The sequence below is a fragment of the Aspergillus bombycis genome (genome assembly GCF_001792695.1).
Source record: "Aspergillus bombycis strain NRRL26010 chromosome Unknown contig00020, whole genome shotgun sequence".
Taxonomy (NCBI): Eukaryota; Fungi; Ascomycota; class Eurotiomycetes; order Eurotiales; family Aspergillaceae; genus Aspergillus; species Aspergillus bombycis.
The window spans coordinates 21,724-39,354 of record NW_019170022.1 but is presented as its reverse complement, the minus strand read 5'-3'; the positions used below and the strand labels follow the sequence as shown (position 1 = coordinate 39,354).

At 50.6% G+C, this 17,631-nt stretch overlaps 7 protein-coding genes across 7 annotated transcripts; 4 read left to right on the top strand and 3 right to left on the bottom strand.

The window, feature by feature from the left end:
- Positions 1–94: 94 nt before the first annotated feature.
- Positions 95–1,990, bottom strand: ABOM_003225 (carotenoid oxygenase family protein; the record flags this gene model as incomplete). The annotated part of the gene is made up of 3 exons (XM_022530355.1): positions 95–1,216; positions 1,267–1,903; positions 1,959–1,990. 3 exons carry the CDS (start codon positions 1,988–1,990, stop codon positions 95–97), a joined length of 1,791 nt encoding a protein of 596 aa, XP_022391563.1.
- A 481-nt stretch (positions 1,991–2,471) lies between these two features.
- ABOM_003224 (phytoene synthase) lies at positions 2,472–4,431 on the top strand (the record flags this gene model as incomplete). Its single annotated transcript, XM_022530354.1, has 6 exons — positions 2,472–2,494; positions 2,543–2,642; positions 2,692–3,038; positions 3,087–3,260; positions 3,312–3,602; positions 3,663–4,431. The coding sequence occupies 6 exons, from the start codon at positions 2,472–2,474 to the stop codon at positions 4,429–4,431; spliced, it is 1,704 nt and encodes a 567-aa protein (XP_022391555.1).
- Positions 4,432–4,619: 188 nt separating this feature from the next.
- On the bottom strand, positions 4,620–6,385 carry ABOM_003223 (phytoene desaturase family protein; the record flags this gene model as incomplete). Its single annotated transcript, XM_022530353.1, has 4 exons — positions 4,620–5,540; positions 5,590–6,123; positions 6,168–6,289; positions 6,364–6,385. The coding sequence occupies 4 exons, from the start codon at positions 6,383–6,385 to the stop codon at positions 4,620–4,622; spliced, it is 1,599 nt and encodes a 532-aa protein (XP_022391557.1).
- An 825-nt stretch (positions 6,386–7,210) lies between these two features.
- On the top strand, positions 7,211–8,044 carry ABOM_003222 (alpha/beta hydrolase; the record flags this gene model as incomplete). Its single annotated transcript, XM_022530352.1, has 1 exon — positions 7,211–8,044. The coding sequence occupies one exon, from the start codon at positions 7,211–7,213 to the stop codon at positions 8,042–8,044; it is 834 nt and encodes a 277-aa protein (XP_022391556.1).
- A 529-nt stretch (positions 8,045–8,573) lies between these two features.
- ABOM_003221 (putative G-patch domain protein) lies at positions 8,574–11,199 on the top strand (the record flags this gene model as incomplete). Its single annotated transcript, XM_022530351.1, has 7 exons — positions 8,574–8,697; positions 8,750–9,086; positions 9,278–9,336; positions 9,389–9,591; positions 9,645–9,705; positions 9,756–10,105; positions 10,159–11,199. The coding sequence occupies 7 exons, from the start codon at positions 8,574–8,576 to the stop codon at positions 11,197–11,199; spliced, it is 2,175 nt and encodes a 724-aa protein (XP_022391520.1).
- A 118-nt stretch (positions 11,200–11,317) lies between these two features.
- Positions 11,318–13,457, bottom strand: xanB (isocyanide synthase xanB; the record flags this gene model as incomplete). Its single annotated transcript, XM_022530350.1, has 4 exons — positions 11,318–11,783; positions 11,881–12,521; positions 12,597–12,982; positions 13,043–13,457. 4 exons carry the CDS (start codon positions 13,455–13,457, stop codon positions 11,318–11,320), a joined length of 1,908 nt encoding a protein of 635 aa, XP_022391564.1.
- A 1,886-nt stretch (positions 13,458–15,343) lies between these two features.
- On the top strand, positions 15,344–17,188 carry ABOM_003219 (monooxygenase; the record flags this gene model as incomplete). The annotated part of the gene is made up of 6 exons (XM_022530349.1): positions 15,344–15,458; positions 15,533–15,652; positions 15,710–16,127; positions 16,178–16,314; positions 16,376–16,696; positions 16,767–17,188. The coding sequence occupies 6 exons, from the start codon at positions 15,344–15,346 to the stop codon at positions 17,186–17,188; spliced, it is 1,533 nt and encodes a 510-aa protein (XP_022391519.1).
- Between the last annotated feature and the right edge of the window lie 443 nt (positions 17,189–17,631).

The window sequence follows — 17,631 nt, the reverse complement described above, 5'->3', positions numbered from 1 at the left end:
TCTATGGCATGTTATCATTCTTAGATGTGGATACCGTATATAGAGGTTTTAAAAAGAATATACAATAACTCTGTCACGCTATGTCAAACTACCATCAATCGAGAGAGCGAAACTCAGCTACTTCCCGCTGATTCAGAATTTGCTCCTCTGAAAACCAATCCCCATGCATACCGTACGGCACACGCTGCGGTAATAGCACCCTCGCGACAATATCCCTCATGTTGCGGGCATCGACTATCCACAGCTCACTGCGCGAGGTTGTTGGTGCGTTGCCGTTCGCATCAAGCTGGGCCTCGTCGAACACATACGTAACAAGCCAGCCATCATCTTCAGAGATGCCATCCTTACGGGGTACAAATGAGCACTCTTGTGCGTACCATCCATACGGAAGCGCAAACACTTGGACGGGGTCATCCACGTTGTTAGTAGCTAGAATCTCGTTGATAGATCGTTCGTCAACACATCCGGTTATCTGAGTTGGTGGTTGACTTTCGGCCACTTTCAGTAAGCGCTGGACGTCTATTTTGACGAGGCAGTCAATCTTGACGCTGGATTTCTGTCTCGTGGCAAAGTTCCCTTCGCTCATGGAACATCCATAGACGAATCGGGCGGCTGCCATCTCTAGATGTCGTGGGACGTGTGGAAATTCGAACGGAATTGCCGACAGCGCCCATTGCTCGGTTATTTCGCTAGATCTATCCGCTAGGAACTGGTAGTAATACAGCCGGCATTCGGGATTCCGGTGGGTGGCCTCTGCTGGTGCATCTAGGTCTCCCATATGGTAGAGAGGAGACACGCTGTTCATCCGACAGACAAGCATGTGGACTCGTGTTCCCCAAGGGACATTTTCATCCCAGCTGTTCACAGTATGAAAGATACAACAAGGATCGGTTTCATACCATTGAATCTGAGCGGGACAGTACCTGGGGAAGACCCCAAAACGGGTGCATCCGTGCGGGTCGTACTGTATGGCGGGCTTATTGCGGGTTATATTCGTTGGATCTAACGCAAGAGGCATGTCAACCATAATGGTATGCTTGCGCGACACCCCAAAATCATGTATCATCTTTCCGGATGTGAAGCCAGGAACGGGCTGGTTGAGGTATGACCCATGCTTGCCGGTCCATCCAGGGGATATGATACTGTAGTGCACATATGGGAAGATAAACGTCGAGTGTAAAAGCAGGAGCTCTCCCGTTTGGTAATCATTGTGCGGCTGGTATCCTAGGATTAGCGTCTGTTGATCATAATAAGATGGGGACGTACATGGGCTATCGTCATCTCTTTATGGAATCCTTCTATCCCAGGACCACCGAAAGATGGCCCCGTTATCTCATCTGAGGGCTCTCCCTCGGCTCTGCTCCCTGTGAACCATCCTACCGTGTTTAGAGACGGAAGGTAGACTCTCATTGGTGGACCAGTCTCCATGGTTGCCAACACTCTTCCGTCATGATAGAGAATGTTGGTGTTGGCTGTGCTAATTCTCCGGATTGGGCGGACCACAAAGCCGAGAAAGGATGAGAACATCAGCGCCATGGTCCGCAGCATGCCCATGAAAACTTTCAGCGGAGAAACCATAGGGCTGACTAGCGTGGTAATGCTTGACACAACCGGGTTGATGTGTGGATGCTCCGCCGTTGCGCAGTGCACATCCGTCAGGATATACCGATTCGTATACAACGGCTGCTGCACCTTTGATCCTGGCATGCGCTTGAAGAACACACCAGAGAGCATGCCATCTCCATCAAACCAGTGCAGGTCGCGGCGGTCATCATCCTGAAGAGAATTGCTGCCGTTGCGGACATATTGTCCTCCAAGGAATTCCTCGGGAATTGTGCCCTGGACTGAGCAGGGATGCGCATGCTGAACAGTGTAGATGGGGGCATAGTTTCCAGAGAAGTAACTATGATAGAAATGAATCAGCATATATTGATCGTCTGCATATGACTCGTGCATACGGATGTTTGCGACTTTTTTCTTTACCAGTCATGTTGTCGGGTTTGGCATAGGGAATGTGCTGCTAGCCTAGGTACAAACCCGACTGATAGCGAAACCAGGCAACCAGCGAGCTGGATATTTAAGGCAAATCACATTTTCGATCAAAATATCATGGTCGGGCCCGTTTCATGGCATATGAAATCATACTTTATAAAGGCTTGTTTTTGTGCAGCGCAACTGGGTATGTGCTTGGCACGACTGAACTCTCCTGTCCTCTGGGTTTGCTCGGTCACCACGACTTGCCCTTGCTGGGCGATACCTCCGTGCCTTCGCTATTGAGCGGTTAACCTGGACTTTTGTGGGGAAGCTAAGTATGTAACAGGCTATAGTCTACTGCAAGGGGCGACTAGCTTCGCAAATGTGTTGTCTTATCGAGAGCATGCTATAAACCAAGGAATATCCGAAGCATTTCCCACAAGTCTACCCTTACGTCTACTCGAAATTGTCAAATCACGGTCAATTTCATTCCGACCATGGGGTTTGACTACGTTCTGGTGTGAGTATGTTCTTATCGCCCTTTATCCTGGAATTGCTGACCTTTCAGACATGTCACCTACAATATACCCTTAGCGGGGCTCCTGACACTTGTTTACTGGCCATTCATGACACGTCTGGACTGGCAGAAGATTTCCACCCTCGTCATTGTAGGTATAGTTCCTGTAAGTAGGAATGAGGAGCTTACTGTTGAGCTAGATATCCCTCGTCGCTACCATTCCGTGGGACTCGCACTTGGTGCGTCATCGCATCTGGACCTACGCCCCTAATGGAGTCACAGGCTGGACATTATACGATATCCCTATAGAAGAAGTCTCTTTCTTCATTTTTCAAACGTATAATACCAGCTTGGTATATCTAATTCTAACTCGGAGGCTTGTGCTGCCGATGTACTTGGGTAAAGTCGCACGAAAAGAGACTATCATTGGAGCGTTGATACTTCTACTTGCTACTCTGGTTGGACTTATCGCATTGCGCTGTGGAGAGCAGTTTACTTACATTGGCCTAATTATGACATGGGCGGGTCCATTCCTTCTGATACAATGGTAAGTCCCCATGCATCGCGAACCGATCATATCTGACACGAATCTCAGGCTATTCTCTTCTGGTTTCATAATGGCACTCCCCAGAATGGAGCTTATGGCATCCGTTACGCTTCCCACTCTTTTTCTTTGGACTGTGGACACAATTTCCATCAATAAAGGAACTTGGACTGTTGAAGTGCCGACCAAACTAGGCATTCAGCCGTGGAGTGGTATGGATATCGAGTAAGCCTTACCAACGTCAATGACTAGCCTCTGAACATACTGACCTAGAAGGGAGGTGCTCTTCTTCCTCGTCACCAATATGATGATCGTTTTCGGTCTGGTATGTATCGATCATGCTATTGCAATGGCAACTTGTGAACTAGCTCAATCATCGGAAGCAGTTCAAAGCCTCCCGTCCTACTTCCGGGTCTTCGCACAGTTTATGACCAACAGATACCATCCAGACGCACGATTCGTGGTTAGTCTGGGTAACGCAGTTGAGCGTCTCGCAGCCTCCAGTCAGAGCTTGTACATGGGGAGTGCCATGTTTCAAGGACCGCTTCGGATTGATCTAATCTTGCTGTGAGTAATCGCGTCCTCCTAGTTACATTTACTCGATATACTAACGAGTGCCGTACGTAGATACTCTTTCTTCCGAATAGCAGACGACCTAGTCGACGAAGCCCAGGACACCGACAGCGCACGCAGGGTCATCGAGCAATGCGATCAGCTCCTCGAAGCCAAGTTCTCGCACCCAGAGCTGTTTCCATTCTCGCCTAGCTCCGAAGAAGCCAAGCACCCTGCACTCCCGGAGCTCATCGCAGCGATCAACAGTCTCCCCGTATCCCGATTGCGGCTTGAGCATCTAAAAGGTCTCCTCGAGGGCTTCCGGACAGACCTAGCCTTCGACGCGAAATCTGGGTCCTTCCCTATCGTCACAGAATCCGATCTTGACGCTTATTCTTATCATGTCGCCAGCACTGTGGCGGCATCCATGTTAGGTCTAGTTGTTCATCATTTTCCGGATCATCAGTTTGCAGTCAACGTTTTTCTTCGTCGTCGCGTGGTAGATGCTGGTGAAAGGATGGGCCAAGCTCTGCAATACACTAATGTAGCCCGTGATATTGCTCGTGATGCTGCGATGAACCGGGTGTATCTACCTACAACATGGCTGAAGGAACAGGGGCTGAGTCCTGCCGATGTCCTCGCTTCGCCTACAGATGCTCGGCTGCAGTTAGTGCGAAATAAAGCACTTGATAGGGCCGACTTTCTCGGTGCTTCAGCTCGGGAAGAGATTAGACTTCTGCCGGAAGAGGTCCAGGGACCGTTTTTTGCGACTGTTGATAGTTACCTGGAGATAGGGGCAGCTTTGAGACGGGGTATGAGGCCAGGAACCTCGGGGGCAAGTTAAGGCTTCCAATTGGAACACGCTTGTGGGTTGTTTATCGGGCTATGGCTCTGAGACAGTAGTTTGGGTTACTTCTCTACTACATTCTCAGAGTGTGCATTTAGATATCTACTATAGAGAAGAAGCCTTTGATCTGGAAGGTTTTAGTCGAGTCTTTGAATTGTCTCATCATGGCCATCTTCGTCGTATACCTAATGCTGCTTCCAGAGAAAGGATACCGCCAGTGCTAATAGAGCCATTACCACTGTCAATATGAATCCCGTTCGAGATTTCTGCTCAATTCCCATGTTCCAGTCCTCTACTATTTGCTGAGTGACGAGCTTGCTCCCCGCCAGACAAACAGGAACTCCTGTCCCAGGATGTGTGCTGGCTCCAACAAAATAAAGCCGCTCAATGTCCGGATGCTTGGTCTTTGGTCTGAAGCTGAGCACATTAAAGAACGAGTGCGATAGGCCCAAGATCGCGCCACGATCGAGATTATACTTCTCTTCCCAGGTAAGCGGTGTCTCAACCATTTCATGGACCAGCCTGGGCCGCAAGCCTTGTAGCCCCGTGCGGGCCTCAATAGTGTCCAAGACGATTTGGCGCGTTTGAGATACTAAGGTATCCCATTTCTGTTCTTCAAGCTGGGTTTCATTTTCCGATGTCAAATGGCCCACTGGGACTAGGACGACAACAGCCTCTTTACCAGGTGGTGCAGCGGTTGGATCGACCTTGCTCGGTATATTGACATAGAATGACGGTTCGTCGGGCATAAGATGTTCTTCGAAGATAGCATCAAAGCTTCTTCGGTACTCCTCAGCTAGGAAGATATTGTGTGCTTGTAAGTGAGGCAGTTTCTCATCGAAAGACCAGAAAAATGAGATGCTACTGCACGATGCGGGTCTTTGTTTCAGGTCGTGCGACCGGCGTGTCTTTCGAAGGAGTTCGTTATATGCGTAGACAAGGTCAGCGTTGATTACGACTAAGTCCGCATAGAGCTCTTTGCCATCTTCCAAAAGGATGCCCTTTGCGAAGCGTTCCCTGTCATCGAGTAGGATAGACTTGACGGGACTGTTTAGGATGTATTCCACTCCAGATCGCTGTCCGATATCTGCTAGAGCTCTCAGGACCTTGTTTAGGTTAGCTAATAAGGGTGTTGACGAGATGGGGTGGGAATACTGTTTGGAATCCACCCTCTGGGTACCATATCCCGTCCACCGTCTCAATATACTGTAGCAGCGAATACGTCGCCGGAGCCCGGTATGGACTCATGCCCATGTACATGCTACCAAAAGTCCATACGCGCCGCATCTTCTCTGAATAGAAATACCGCGCAGCTCGAGCGTATGTGTTCGTCCACGGATGGATGAAAATCAGCGATTTCAATACATCCCACCGTAACAAACTCAGCAGCCGAGGAAAATTCTTTCGCAACATATGCGCGAGTGACAGGTTATAGTGAGTACCGGCCTCGTTCAAGAAGGCACAGAAACGGGGAAACCCATCCGGACCTTCGTAATGTTGGATCTGCTCCTTCAGGCGTGTGAGATCAGTCGATAGCTCTATCATATCCATGTCGGGGAACCAAACACAATAGTTTGGCTCGCATTTGACTAGATGGATATTTTCTTGCTTTAGCGAGCTGCCGAGTTCCTCGAAGGTCTCTTCGAAGACCTCGCGCATTAGAAGCAATGACGGGCCTTGGTCGAAGCGCTAGTAATGTTAGGTACATTATTTCACTCCAGGGTGAGACATACATAGCCATCTTTAGAGATAATGGAGCATCGGCCTCCAATGAATCCATGCTGTTCTACAACTTTGACGTGGAACCCTTGTTGAGCCAGCCGTGCTGCTGTGGCGATCCCTCCGGCACCAGCACCTGAGACTATTAGTCGGGCCTTGATAAAGCACTAATAGAAATGGAGAATATGCGGTTATCGAAGTCAAACTCACCAACAATAATCACGGTGGCCATCGGTTTTGGTGGTAAGCCCTAAGTTTTAAGAAAAGCAATCACAGTCCATGCCACTCACCTTTTACCAGAGACGTGAATGATGTCCTCGTATCTCTAAACGATCTATATGCTATCTTGTTTTCTCAAAGTCAAGGATATATGTGACGTTATCCTCCCCTATTGAAGCTTTCCAAAATCAAGATTTGTGGACGACCGGACTCGCAGCCTCTTGGCGTGCCAAATTATTTTGACTGTATTAATATTCAGGATATGAACTTGAGAGACCTTTCAGATCAATGCATTTGCAACTGTGGTCATTGCGGACCAACACATACGGTAGCTACCAAAGAGTTGTTTTGAATGCCTGTTTAAGTTGATGCTGCAAGCTGATTCCAAAGGGGCGGAACGATGGCGTTGATGCTAGTCACGGGCCCTGCCATGCATGCCAACTGGATAATGTCGCGTATACTATACCGAAACTACACCGTACTTGATAGAACCTTTGTCAAGATCTATAAGGATTGAAATGTTCCGCACAATGATACTGGAGACCGTTCGCTGATGTTCTATACTCTTGTGTTGTTCTAACAGGGCCCCAACTTTACTTGCAACCCTGGTATTATATGCGTAGCGTTGGGAATAGCGTCTTCTGGGGTAAACCCTAACCTGGACACAATACGACGTGCGACAGAGTGAGGAATGAGAAGTCTACGAAGTATCCGGGTTTTCGGGTTGATGTTATCGCGAGGCCCACAGTAAGTATATTTCAATCCCCGCACAGGTATTAACTTCATCAACACAACTTCTTGCAAAGATTATTTTCTGTTTCTCTTTGATAACGCCATAATGCTCGAGGCTGACCTGTGCTGGCCCCTGTGGGAGGAGGGCTCGGTGGATGGAGCCTTCAAACTTGAGGCACAAGGAAGCGATCTAGCGCAGGCAGTCATCACTGAAGTCGAGCGTCCTTTTCTCCTTGGTTACAGTCCAGTCAAGGCCAATGGACGAGGGGTGCTAATTCTTGGAGGCGGCGGCTACGTTCAGCTCATGGTTGGTCGGGAAGGCATCGCAGTTGCGAAATGGCTAGCCAGCCTTGGGTTCTACGCCTTTGTTCTTGTCCACCGGTTTCCAACCGCTCGTACTGGTGCCCAGGCGCCTCTAGATGATGCCAGACGCGCGTTCAAGATGATGGCGGAGTCCGGGCGCGTACCGGAGGGACAGGGTATCTGTGGTCTCTCTTCTGGTGGCCATCTCGGAGCTGCGCTTCTGGCCCAATATCCTCAAGAATGGACAGCACCCGATCCAGTTATCCCTCAAGCCCAGTTTGCCATCATTGGATATGGACCAATCTCGACAAACGCTGCCGGCCGTACCATCGTTGCAAATAAGCCACCCCTTCCACCTGCAGAGAAGCAAGCTCTGTACGACTCACTACAGCCAGATGTCCAGCTCCAATCCCCGGCCCCATCCACATTCATTGTTTATTCCCATAATGACCCAGTCGTCCCTGTGGTCAACGCTTATCGTCTTGCCGAGGGCGTAACCAAGAGCGGAGGGTCTGTTGAGCTTCATGTCTTTGCGGATGCGCCTCACGGATTTGGCATCGACACGGAGAATCTACCTGTCTCTAACTGGCCATCGATGTGTGAAGCATGGCTTCGGCAACATGGTTGGATAGAGTAGAAGTCCTTTGATATAAAGTGGTTTGGACTTGCTTTGGCAATGAGTTGGGAAAGGGGCTTGAGACACGGTAGTTAAAGGAGATAGGGCTTATGTGTCTCAGGGCTTATGATGTTATATAAACTGGATCCCTAGTTTCTGTATAAAAGAGGAGGTATTAGACTTCCTTCTATCATAAATTCATTTATCATTTTTTTTTCTCTCTTTTGAAGGGTATTCTTCCTGTTGTGTACGTGTGCATAAGTCTGCGGTGACATGCCCGTCCAGGTTGAGCTTGAAGCAGCCAATATACTATTAGCTTAATTAGAAAGGTTTTAGTACAGCAAATCACCATTGAGAAGGTTGCTAGTTTTCAATTCGGAGTTCGAAAATTGTCGAACTATATGCCGCCCAATTGGGAAAGGCGGACGCGATTCCCCTGGACAGGTAGGCGGTGTGGAATTCTGCCGCGGACTTATCGATTGCTCTCCCTCGAAGCGCTCGAGTCTTGCGCATGCATCATCTTTCATAATATTTCGCATGTCACTCCATCATGTCTCGGTTACCTCCTGACGATAACAGGTATCCGCCGGGTCCTTCTCACCGGCCCTATCCGCGCCGTGATGATAGGGACGGCCGCATGTACGACGACCGTTCGCGCTCGCGCTCGCCTGGCGGTATTACGCTCCTCCCCGCACGATAGCATAGGCGTGGATGCTTGAAGAAAAGCCGTACAGTTTCTCTCTCCGGCTCGACAACTGCTAACTGTCTTCTCGGGTCAAAAGATCTTCCGCGCTCTCCCCCACGAGGGCCTGCCTCGGACAGAAGACACGATTACCCCAGAGACGGCCCGGATTCCAGACCTCGTTACCGCAGCCGGGACCGTGATGACTATCGACGACGCTCGTCTAGATCGCCTCCGCCCCGGCGTGGGAGGCCGGCATACAGAGATCGCGACCACGAGGGTTATCGCTCGCCTGGATACCACAGTCGAAGCAGGAGCCACAGTCGAAGTCGGAGTCGAAGCCCGCGACGAGGCCGTTACTACGGACAAGAGAGCAGAGAAGTGATGATGGATGGCTTGCCGGTGGATATGACGGAAGAAGACGTTGGAATACTCCTTCCCCCTGAGATTTCATTGCACGTGGAAGCTCCGCGTTGCGCTTCGCAATGCACCGTTTTGGTAACAAGAGGCTGAGATGTGCATGTCACCGGTGATTCCGGTCGACGTGTTGAACAGATTACGAATGAGCTCAGAGACGGTTATCATATTGAAGGACTTGAGGAAGTTCGGGTGATTCGTGATCGGCAGACGAGTAAGATTGATACTCCCTTGTTGTGATCCGTGGATGTCCTGACGGTTTGTAGAAATATCCCGACAGCTCGGCTTTCTCCGATTCCGTGACGTCAACTATTCGCGCGCTTTTGTTGAGCGCAACTTTCCGTCCATTTACTTCTACGGTCCAAGCGCTGGTCAGGATGACCGTGGAACCAAAGTCCGCATCGCATATAGCCGGGAGAGAGAGGATCGTGCGCGCGCCAGAGCTGAGGGGGATTGGACTTGCAAGAACGTGCGTAGTACACTTTGTACTACCGGACGCATGGCTAATATGTCTCTATGCAGTGTGCGATAGTCAATTACTCTACACGTTCAAAATGTTTCCGGTGTCAAGCCCCCCGACCTGGTATGTATCTTAGCCTTGCCGGCTGTTATTACCTGACTAACGAGCACAAGAACCCGGTCCGACGGGCCCTCCTGGAATCGCAGCTCCCAAGGTTGAGAATAATGGTGATAATGATGCTGCTCCTGAAAACCAGCCCTCGCAGTTTCTCTTGTTCCGCGGACTAGAGCCCACCGTGACAGAAGAACTGCTTGCCAAAGGAGTTGCTAAGCTATACCGACCAGCTCCTAGCAATGCTGAAAATACATCAGGAAACCAGAAGAAAGGGGCTAAAGTGGCTTCCACTACTGGCGATTCAAACCTGGGAGCTCGGGACGGGTCTATCCGCCGTGTGCTGCTAGTAAGAGATCGCAAAAGCAACGACAGCTGGCGTTACGGATTTGCGGAGTTTGCGACTATCCAGGTAAGAAACTCGCCCTTCGCGTTCGGAAATTCGTTTCTTACGGGACTCTTCAGGATGCTCAAGCGGCTGTTACACGTCTGAACTCGTTTGAGAAGTTCACCATATCCTCAAGGCCAGTGCTTGTGAGCTACATTCACGCTGGTGTATTTGTTCCCGTGATCAATCCCTCAGCGCGTACGGAGAAGTTCACATTCAGCCCTCTCAATAACCCATCCTTAAAGCTGATGTACTGGGATGAGGAGGCTTACGTTACAGAGCTCACGGTGTCGACTGGCGACAGTGACAATAACCAAATGCTGTTGAAGAACGACCAGCCCGATCAGCCAGAAAACCAGGGAAAGACACAGAAAGACGCAGACAAAACTAAGAAGAGAAAAGCAGACAACTCGGCCACAGCCGGCGCCAAGAAGCTTGCGATGCCGTCGCATTTGCAATTCTGGAGCAATCGGCATGCCGAGCTACACGGCATTCAGAAGAAGAACCCCGATGACGCCGGAAGTGGCCCGGATCAAGTGGTCTCTTCAGTTGATCCCGGCGCTCCACCAGCCCAGTCCTATGCGGACCCCAGTCGGAACTGTTGCTATCTCTGCATGCGCCAATTCAACAGCTCCGCAGAGGTCAACCGCCACGAACGACTCAGTCAGCTGCACCAGAGTAACTTGCAAAATGAGGATCTGAAAGCCAAGGCCATGGGGAAGCTTATCAAACATGGTATTGCCCAGCAAACACCTGAGTACCGCGACCGTGCCAGGGAACGCCGACAGGCATTCGGCAGCTCCAAGGCCGCAGCGAAGAAGAGCGCGCCTCCGCCGAAGGAGGAAGAAGAACCCCCAGTGGAGTCCACGTCGAAGGGTGCTTCTCTGCTCAGCAAGATGGGATGGTCTGCTGGAACAGGGCTGGGTGCTCAGGGCACTGGCATGACTGCTCCTATTGCCACAGAGGTCTACGCGCAGGGTGTTGGTCTAGGAGCACAGGGAGGCAAATTGGGAGATGCAGTTGAAGAAGCAGGACGCAATACACGCGGGAGATACGATGAATTCTTGGAAAAGACAAGGCAGACTGCACGGGAGCGATACGAGCAAATGGAGAAATAGTTGTAATACCTTGTACAATAACCAACTAACCTACAATGAAATTCATGACATCAAGTTCGCAACAATCAAGCCAAAAGTCCCAAGCCCGGAAACCATACCAATACACTGAATCCACCACTCAATCAACATGAATCCTCCTCAAGCACCGATCCGACTTGGCCGTAAACGAGCTCCGCGTATGCATCATAGTCACATTATCACTGATCACCCAGTCGCCCTCCTCCCACGAATGCCAATAAGCAACACGACGATCATGAAGCAAAGAATCCAGCATCTGGCATATTTCCGCGGAGTTGGGCACGTCCTGGATCGTGATGTATGTCGGGTCGAAGGCCGTTTTCTCTTGCGGCCAAGGCTCATGGTACCGAAGACAGGGCCTGTTGTGAGCAAAGTGTGGAACGACGAGAGGCAAGTCGGTGATTTTGGCCTCATCGAAGGAAATGGTTTTCACTGTCCAGGACAGCTTCGCGAGCTGTTCCAGCGTGTAGTTCTGAGGAAGATAGTGCCAGATGAGGTGAGAGGCGCTGAAGAGCGTGAAGCCTGTGTCCTTTGGAGAGGGAGTCATGCCGGTGAAAAATTGGAACCTGGGATTGGATTTGGTTAGACGAGCTCATGGTTTTCTTTTTATGGAAATATATCGTGGAAGTAAAGATAGGAAGTAAGGGTTTGGTTGTCACTTACTTAGGCGGACAAGAAACCGTGACTTCTTTCCCATCCGCATCGACCTCCTTTGAAACTTTGAAAAGACCATCGTAGTGGAATGGCATCCACTCGGCAGAAAGCACATTATTGAGACCCTGGGATTCACTGCCGTGGTCCTTGACCTCAAGTATCAAGCCGAATTTCCAGGGCATGGGAGTTCCCATTTCCTCGGCCTTCTTGACAAACAGCTCTCTGTCACGGGTGTCGTTGAAGCCGCGGAGAATCAAGGGGGAGTTCTCCTGGGCTAGTTCACGGATCTTGAGCATGTCCAGATGCGTCACGGACATATTACTCTCTGTGGGTCGGATGATCAGGCCACAGGGGTATTGGGGCTCGATCTCCACCGGCTCCGACCAGGCGTACAGGTCCGATTTGACGCGGTAGTACCATGGTCTTCCGTTCTTGTGTACTAACTCCACGTCGTCGCGGCTATCGAATACCTCGCGCATGCCGTACTCAATTCGTCCGTCGACGGTGAAGCACGGAGAGGAGTGCCAGGGCGTCACGGCGTGGAGAGCCAGCGGCAACACTTTGATCGAGATCTTGGTGGATCCGGCGGATGGATGAATCGATAGACGGATGTGGTCTGCGTAGTTCTTCCGAATTGCCTCTGCAAAGGCCTAGTGGGAAGATCAAAATCAGTCAGACTTTGCTTTATCCTTTCGGTGTGGTGTTGTCGGGACACAACGACCTACCTTGCCACGGACGATCATCTCCTTGGCGATCGATTCAAGCTTTTGCTTGTGGGAACGCTTCGAAACGCTTCCGTCGTCGATGAACGTGTGCTCCAGGTCCTTGGTGAGGAACTTGATGTAGCCTCGATAGGTCGCGCACACATCCTTGTCCTCCTTGATACTGGCGGCACAGTCGTAGTCCAGGGGTGTGTAGTTCTCCACCAGTCTCTGTCGGAAGCTTCCTGCAAGGCTCACGTAGGTAGCTGCGTCAAGGGGCATGTCCTCATGTACGTGAAGGAGGTGCTGGAGTCGAATGAATTGGATGTGATTGTATTCCTGGTCGAGGACGAGTTGTCGAAGAGACTGTCCGTATGCGTAGACTTCTGAATCGGGCACTCCTAGGAGGTCTAGTTTCGTCAGCCTGGATATCGTTTAGGTAGGAAGTACCTCCTCAGGAATGCGCTTACCATTGTATACAAGACCATCGGAGGCAATAGTCAATATCGCACCAGGCTCATAGATATCCGTAATTGCCGCACATAGGCCATTCAGGTGTGACAGGGCAGTCTCTTCCCCCTTATCTGGCAAGGCACCCAGGACCTTGTTCGCGCGGTTTGGAGACTTGAATGGAAAGGCCGGTAGGATCAATTGAATCGCCTGCTGCGCTTTCACTCGCGAATAGATGAGAGGGAGGAACTTCAAGGTTCCTTCATCGCTGCGATCCTCTACGGATTCGGGAACGGGTGCGCGATACCGATAGATGACGTTCAGGATTTCTGTTGCTTTTTGAAGTGCTTTTGCATCGAAGACAATGGACTCGACCGGGGATAGTGACGAGAAGCTCGTCGGAGCGAATGGAATCTGGATTGCTGTTGCGCTCATGTTGCTCTCTTGGGAAGTTTAAGTGAAAATGTAAGACTAGATGCTTAATCTGCCCCTTCTTGAGGTGATCGCCGCATCATGGTGCGAGAGAGAGATATTTATACTCCTGCGAGGTGGCAGTCACTTGGCCAAGGGCGATTCGATGCAATCAAATGCATGTTTACTGACAAAAATAACAGAGGGTAGTCAACCCTTGCCAATCAGATCGACAGGAGTAGCCATCCATGGAGCACGGACTGCATATCATATGATGAGGGTTCCTGCAGCCCTGCTCCGACCCTGCTAACGAGATTACAGCGGTATTTTCCGCGCTGGTCAGGTAATCCAGTAGCGTCTGAACTAGACAGCCCCGGTGCTCGCACTAGGCAGAGCTTTGCACCCTGAAGAATTAACCAAGCTCTACCATAAGCCAATTAGCTCCGAGACAGACCCCCCACGCCAGTGTAGCGGCTACCGGTTCGATTCAGGGCCTCGAGTGGATATGGCCCATATCAAGGCGCCGTCTTGAGAGCGTTTACTACAGAGCATTGCCTCATGGTTCCATTCCGACATTCCGGGTTGCCGTGGTATGATCTATGGGAACGGGATTTGAAGTTGCTGCACAGCCTGCTCCAGATGTATGGATCCAGCAGTCGTAAAAGGCAGTGTAGACGGCCTCGAGATCTAGACGGTATTATTGAAGGGGTGTACCCCGGACCATGGTAGCATTCCAGGCACCCGTACCGCTTCGCCAAGCGGCAAAAGACTCGGGATGTTGGGTCTTGGCACGGTCCGACTCCCTGGCGGCATTGGAGGAGCGTGTGTTATCGTTAGTTAATGAGCTATATACCGCATATCGCGAGCTGGGACGGACCTGTTGCAGTGGAGCTATCACGACATCAAGCTCAAGTGGCTGATCCTTACTCTTACCAGCATGGGAGGCCGGAATAGCACATATCCCCCGTGTTAGCTTCGTTAGGCCAGGCTAAGGCATCCGCCGTAGGTGTGTGTGTGGCAAAGTCTTGGATTAATATAATCTATAGTATCGCGATCGTAGGACGCCGACGGTCTCCAACCGGGACTAACGCTCGGCTATTGAGTAGGGTACTCAGGGCTGCCCTCCAGGGAGTTTAGCCCTGAAGACTGCGTTCAACGGGGCGTCTTTAGCGCGTAGTCTAACGTGACCGAGCCTTACGCTAAGCTTTAGTGCCCGTCAACCCCAAATCTAATGCAACCTCTGCTCCACTGGGCTCACGCCTGCAATCTCTGCCTCAGACTTTTGCAGTCGGGATATTTTTCCTGTTCCCGAGTCTCGACACGACGGTGGTCCGTGTCGAATCCCTGACGATTGATGTCTCATGTCTCCTACCGTCGACTTCTGCCCAATCCCGTATTATTCCAGAGTTTAGAGTCCAAAGTCCAGAGTCCAGACGGTGGCCAAGTTCGCCAAGGAAGCCTGATAAGATGAACACAGCCAGGGTCAGACCCACCAGGACCACCGATGCCAGAGAAGAATATAGCCGAAGAGAGCTTTAATTACCTAATTAGACTTTAAATGAAACGATTGCCAGGGGATTTCTGCATTTGTCATCACCGGCCACATCTCATCAGATAAGACAATCCACTAGCGGAATGCCCCCGCGGTCGAAGTCCTGCAGGGGCGTGGGATTAGCTGATCCATCTGCTGGGCCGTTTGCTGATTATCTCGCGTGGCCTAATGCCGGTGCCCAGCCCTGTAGATGTAGTACGTATATCGTCGTGTTTCCCAGATTCAGGTTAAGATGAACCACCCTCGCGCATATCATACGATCCTTCTCGTTCCAGACCCTTGGGGTGCTGCTCATAAATCTTCTCGATTTCCTTCTGCCTGAAACATCTCACGAGCGCAATAGTCGTTAAAATTCACAATGGAGAATAATTCATCAGCATTCGACGTCGACCTGGTTATTGTCGGTGGCGGCCCAACAGGTTTACTATCGGCCGTTCTTGCGAGAGCCCTGGGACTCTCGGTGTATGTCATTGGTAAGCAGTCTCTACACACTGAGTCAACATGCCAATGAATTGAAATCAAACATGCTAACTAGATCTGATCTCAGACGCTAAGAATGGTGCCTTGGAAGTCGGGCGTGCGGATGCCCTAAACGCCAGAACCCAACAATATCTCGAAGTGACGAAAACCTTACCCTTCCTCGAGCCCTTTGGCTTGAAATGCAACAGTGCGTTCAGTCCGGCTCCAGCAAAAAAAATTCCATTTGATTAACACCCATCGTTAGCAAGCTCGACATTCGAAGGTGGACAGTTTACCTCTCAGCAGAACCAATGGTGGACATCGCTGAAGCACACCCATCGTCCCAACTTCCTCATGATCGGCCAGTCCCAAGTTGAGGAGGCTCTCCTTCATCAACTGGACATCCCGGTCGACTATAACTCGCAGGTCAATGGGATCGAAGAGACCACGTCCGGCGTTGTGGTGACGACAGACAAGGGAAGGACGATAACAGCCAGGTATGCTATTGCGGCAGACGGTGCGCGCTCGTTCGTGCGCACCACCCTGGGGATACCCTTTACTGGAACTAAGCCCGAGATGGTCTGGGCCGTTCTGGATACTTTTATCGAAACGGACTTTCCGGTCTGTCCTGAGATCATTACCTTTCAGAAAGATGGACAATCGCGCGTTGCGTGGATCCCTCGGTAAGTCGACATTGTTCGTCAACCGGCCATTAGTCTAACGTTACATGTAGCGAACGGGGTATGAACCGCTTCTACATCCTGCTCGATGGAGAAATCACACAGGAAAATGCCGAAGCCTCCATACGAGACCATATGGCTCCGCACACGGTGGAGTTCAAGAAAACCGAGTGGTTTAGTACGTTTGAAAGTATGTAATGCGCAACTTTCACCCTGGAGTCGCCGACATAAGCATTAACGCATAAGTCTAGTCAAGGAAAGAGTAGCCAGCACTTTCATTTCTAAGGATGGCAATGGTCGCATTTTGCTTGCGGGCGATGCCGCCCACGTTCACGCCGTCAACGGCGGCCAGGGTCTGAATACCGGGATCGCGGACGCATTCAACCTCATATGGCGAGTCGCCTTTGTGGCCAAGGGACATGGAGGTTCTACACTACTGAAGAGCTACGATGAAGAGCGTCGTGCCACAGCCTCGGCCGTTATTGACGTTGCTGCGAAGCTGGTGCGGACCACGGTCAAGACTGCTTTGGAGTATGTTGAAATCATTGAGAAGAATGCGGGCTACATTACAGGTATGGTTATCATACGATTCACCTCTGACTTCTTTCGGTCGTAAATCGATCCTAATTTTATCAACTACAGGCATGGGAGTCTCCTACTCCTCCACTACCCCATTGGTAGTCGACTCAAACTACGGCGACTTCGTTGCTGGGGACCGTTGCCCGGATCTACGGGTCACCAGTCTTCCTGTAGGGTCATCCCAAGCCAATGCCGAAGAACAGTCTCAGACTCGGTTATACGAGCTGTTTGAGTATGGGAGATTCAAGGTTCTCTTCATCGGGAATGAGAACCCTGCCTCTTTTGAACAGGCTATTGCGCTGCAACAGAAAGCTGAGATATGGCATATCCATAACCAAGATCGTCGTCTCACTACCCTTACACATGAGTTCCGTGCGGAATGGGTGAAGAGCGACGAGGGCGCAGTTGTGGTTGTCAGACCGGACTTGTATATTGGGTATGTTGGGAAAGATTGGGTGCAGTATCTGGCGTCGGTATTCAGTTGATAGAGAATTTGGACAATGTACATGCACGTTTGAAGACTTGTTCTATGGTATGCGTAGTAAAGGGACAGCCTAGCTGTAGTTGAATAGACAGACAAGGTCGGACGATTACCCTCAACCCCTAAAATGTTCGGTCATACTGACACAGCCTATAGGTGCTGACACTCAACCCTGGGAATTACGGCGTCAGCTTATCGCTCTCTGCTACTCTCCCCCGTGTACGCCCTGTTAGTGTTCTACGTGGTACATGCAGTAGGTCTAGCCATCCTACATATCCTCTTCGGCTACTATGCACTTAATAATAGATGTGCGTGTGGCATTAGTGAGGACAGCTGCAAGGTTCCGTAGGATGCTACCGCTGAAGCCCTATTCATGTTAGCCAACACAATGCTCATTACTCCGAACACTCTCACTAGCACTGGTTACAAGTCTTTCCCACTGACAGC